Source organism: Mus caroli, chromosome 5, assembly GCF_900094665.2.
Source record: "Mus caroli chromosome 5, CAROLI_EIJ_v1.1, whole genome shotgun sequence".
NCBI classification, from domain to species: domain Eukaryota; kingdom Metazoa; phylum Chordata; class Mammalia; order Rodentia; family Muridae; genus Mus; species Mus caroli.
This window is the reverse complement of record NC_034574.1, coordinates 19,766,307-19,768,670: the sequence shown is the minus strand read 5'-3', so window position 1 is coordinate 19,768,670 and position 2,364 is coordinate 19,766,307. Positions and strand designations below refer to the sequence as shown.

General features: G+C 47.6%; 1 protein-coding gene across 7 annotated transcripts in view; it reads left to right on the top strand.

The window, feature by feature from the left end:
- The window catches only part of Prkag2 (protein kinase AMP-activated non-catalytic subunit gamma 2), a 243,123-nt gene extending 241,023 nt beyond the window's left edge, over positions 1-2,100 (top strand). For 5 of the 7 annotated variants that reach the window (XM_021161709.2, XM_021161711.2, XM_029477171.1 and 2 more), the window contains one exon: positions 974-1,273. In XM_021161709.2, coding sequence (XP_021017368.1) covers positions 974-1,005 — 32 coding nt within the window. In that variant the 3' untranslated portion in view covers positions 1,006-1,273. Of the gene's footprint in view, positions 1-973 lie in introns of all 7 variants that reach the window. The other 2 variants (XM_021161710.2, XM_029477173.1) reach the window with 1 other exon arrangement.
- Positions 2,101-2,364: the final 264 nt, after the last annotated feature.

Below are 2,364 nucleotides of genomic sequence, written 5' to 3'. Positions count from 1 at the left end.
AAAAGGAAATTCAAAAAGACAAAAGACTAGCTGTTGTAATTAGCCTGTTCTTAAAACAACTCAGGCTAAGAGTCCCCAGCAACCGCCACAGTCCTGCCTCAGATGCAAAATCCACAGAGCCAACACCATGAAAGAATTAGCTTCACGGGGACCCTGGACAGCAGCAACATCACACAGAAATTATGAGAGATAAGTCCAGCCACCGCTCACACCGTTATCCCCAGCACTCGGGAGGCAGGGGCAGGCGGATCTCTGTGAGTTCAAGACCAGCCTGGTTGATAGAGAGAGTTGTAAGACAGCCCTCTGCTCTAGTACGTTATTAATCTCTTTCCAAGTTAAGTGTAGCCTGACACAGCATGCCCTCAGAAGGTAGAGGCCAGGGGCTGGAGAGATGACTCAGAGGTCAAGAGCACTTGGCTGCTCTTCCAGAGGACTCAGGTTTGATTCCCAGCACCCACGTGGTGGCTCACGACTTCCTGCAACTCTGGTCCCAGAGAAGCTGACACCCACTCTGGCCCCCGTGGGCATTACGCATACATGGTGTAGAGATGCATGTAGGCAAAGCACCCATACACATGAAATTGTTTTTAAAAAGGTTCATTCAGGTGAGAGCCTAGAGAGGTGCCGTGGGCAGTGCAGTGGCTTTGTCTGCCGCCTCCTGTGGAAACCCAGGGGCTACACGCGGTTGTCCTTAGATGTGTTGTAATGCTTTGTTTTTTAAAAAAGTAACAATCTTCTGAAGGTGGCAGCTGGAAGAACCCTGCCCGCTTATTTTTACTTTTTTAGCAGTGGAATCGACACTTAGAATAGGAAGGTGTCATAAGGGAGCCGAGGTGATGGTGGGAGGGATGGGGCTCTTGTGACCACTTACTCCTCCTACCTCTCTCTGTCTGGAAGCCACTGCCAGGCTGGGTGCAGGGATCCCGGCCTCGAGCACAAGCTCTGAGACTCCCACTTTCCATCTCCCTGGCAGGTGCCAAACAGAAGGAGACAGAGACTGAATGACCGCCGTGAATGTAGACGCCCGCGCAGGAGAACTTGAACAAAGTCTCGGGGTCACGGTTTGCCTCATGAACACTGGCTGCAATAGAAGAGAGTAAAATGGCTAAGAATGTATACCAGGGTTTAGCGATGGGTATTTTTCCAGTGATTTGTAAGTATAGGAAAAGATTTTATGTGCTTGAAGATTCAGGCTTGCGTTCAAAGACTGTCCTCAGACCTGTCTGAAGGATTTTCAATGCTGTATGTCATTAAAGTGCACTGTGTCCTGAAATAGTACTACTTTTCATTTCAAAGAAGTCACTGGGATGGAACAGGTGACAGAAAGCGAGTGAACGGCACGTCCAGATCACGGTGCCTTATGTCCAGATGCAATATGTCGCCGCCGCTGCCGCACGCACGCCCCAAAGTGCTGCTGAAGAGACACCCAGCCCAAGTGTGAGCATCCTCAGACCTTTTACCCAGTCTCTTCCTTTTCACTCAGTTGGTTGAAAAGTTTTAATTTGAGTGCAGGCAACTGAAAACGTGACGTGATGCTTCTAAGCGCTCTGCGTCCGTCCTGTTCTGGCTGCCGTGTTAGCGAGGCTGGCTTGGCAACAGCGCTTTATTTATTTTTACTCTCATGCAGGTTTCCTACATCCTTTGGTGAGTAGACGTCACCATACCTACGAATAAAACCTTGATTGTTCTCTCAAGTGGAAAATCTCTCCAGATTTTAGTTTGGATCTGGAAAGGCTATGCCTTCCAAACAACCACTGTAGGATCTTCTAAACGTTTATGAAAACGGGCTGTGGTCGCAGGGAAGTACCGGAAGACGTCTTTTTTTTATTGTGTGTTGAAATGTAAACTCATGATGTTTGTGTGACCGCTGACAAGACGCTTGTAACTTTTATTGTGACACATAAAACAGTATTGTCATGCAGTTGAAGGGAAACTCTTTCCCCTCCCACCCCCCACAACCCTCGTGTCAGTGCTCTGAAAACGTTGACACTATATATCTGTGTGTGTATATATGAGCAGAGTTTGGGGGTTTGTTTTCGGGTTTTGTTTTGTTTTGTTTTTCAGATTGAAAATTAAAATAAATCCTGTCTACCAGTTTGCTAGAGTTTTTATGTATATGAGTACTGTTGCTGTCTTCAGACACACCAAAAGAGGACCTCGGATACCATTACAGATGGTTGTGAGCCACCATGTGGTTGCTGGGAATCGAACTCAGTACCTCTGAAAGAGCGGTCAGTGCTCTTAACTGCTGAGTGGTCTCTCCAACCCAAAATAAATCTGTTTTAAAAAGAGACCTATCACGTGAGCTGGGGGCAGCAGCACACTCCTGCCAGTGCAGCAGGTAAAGATGGAGACCTTCCCAGT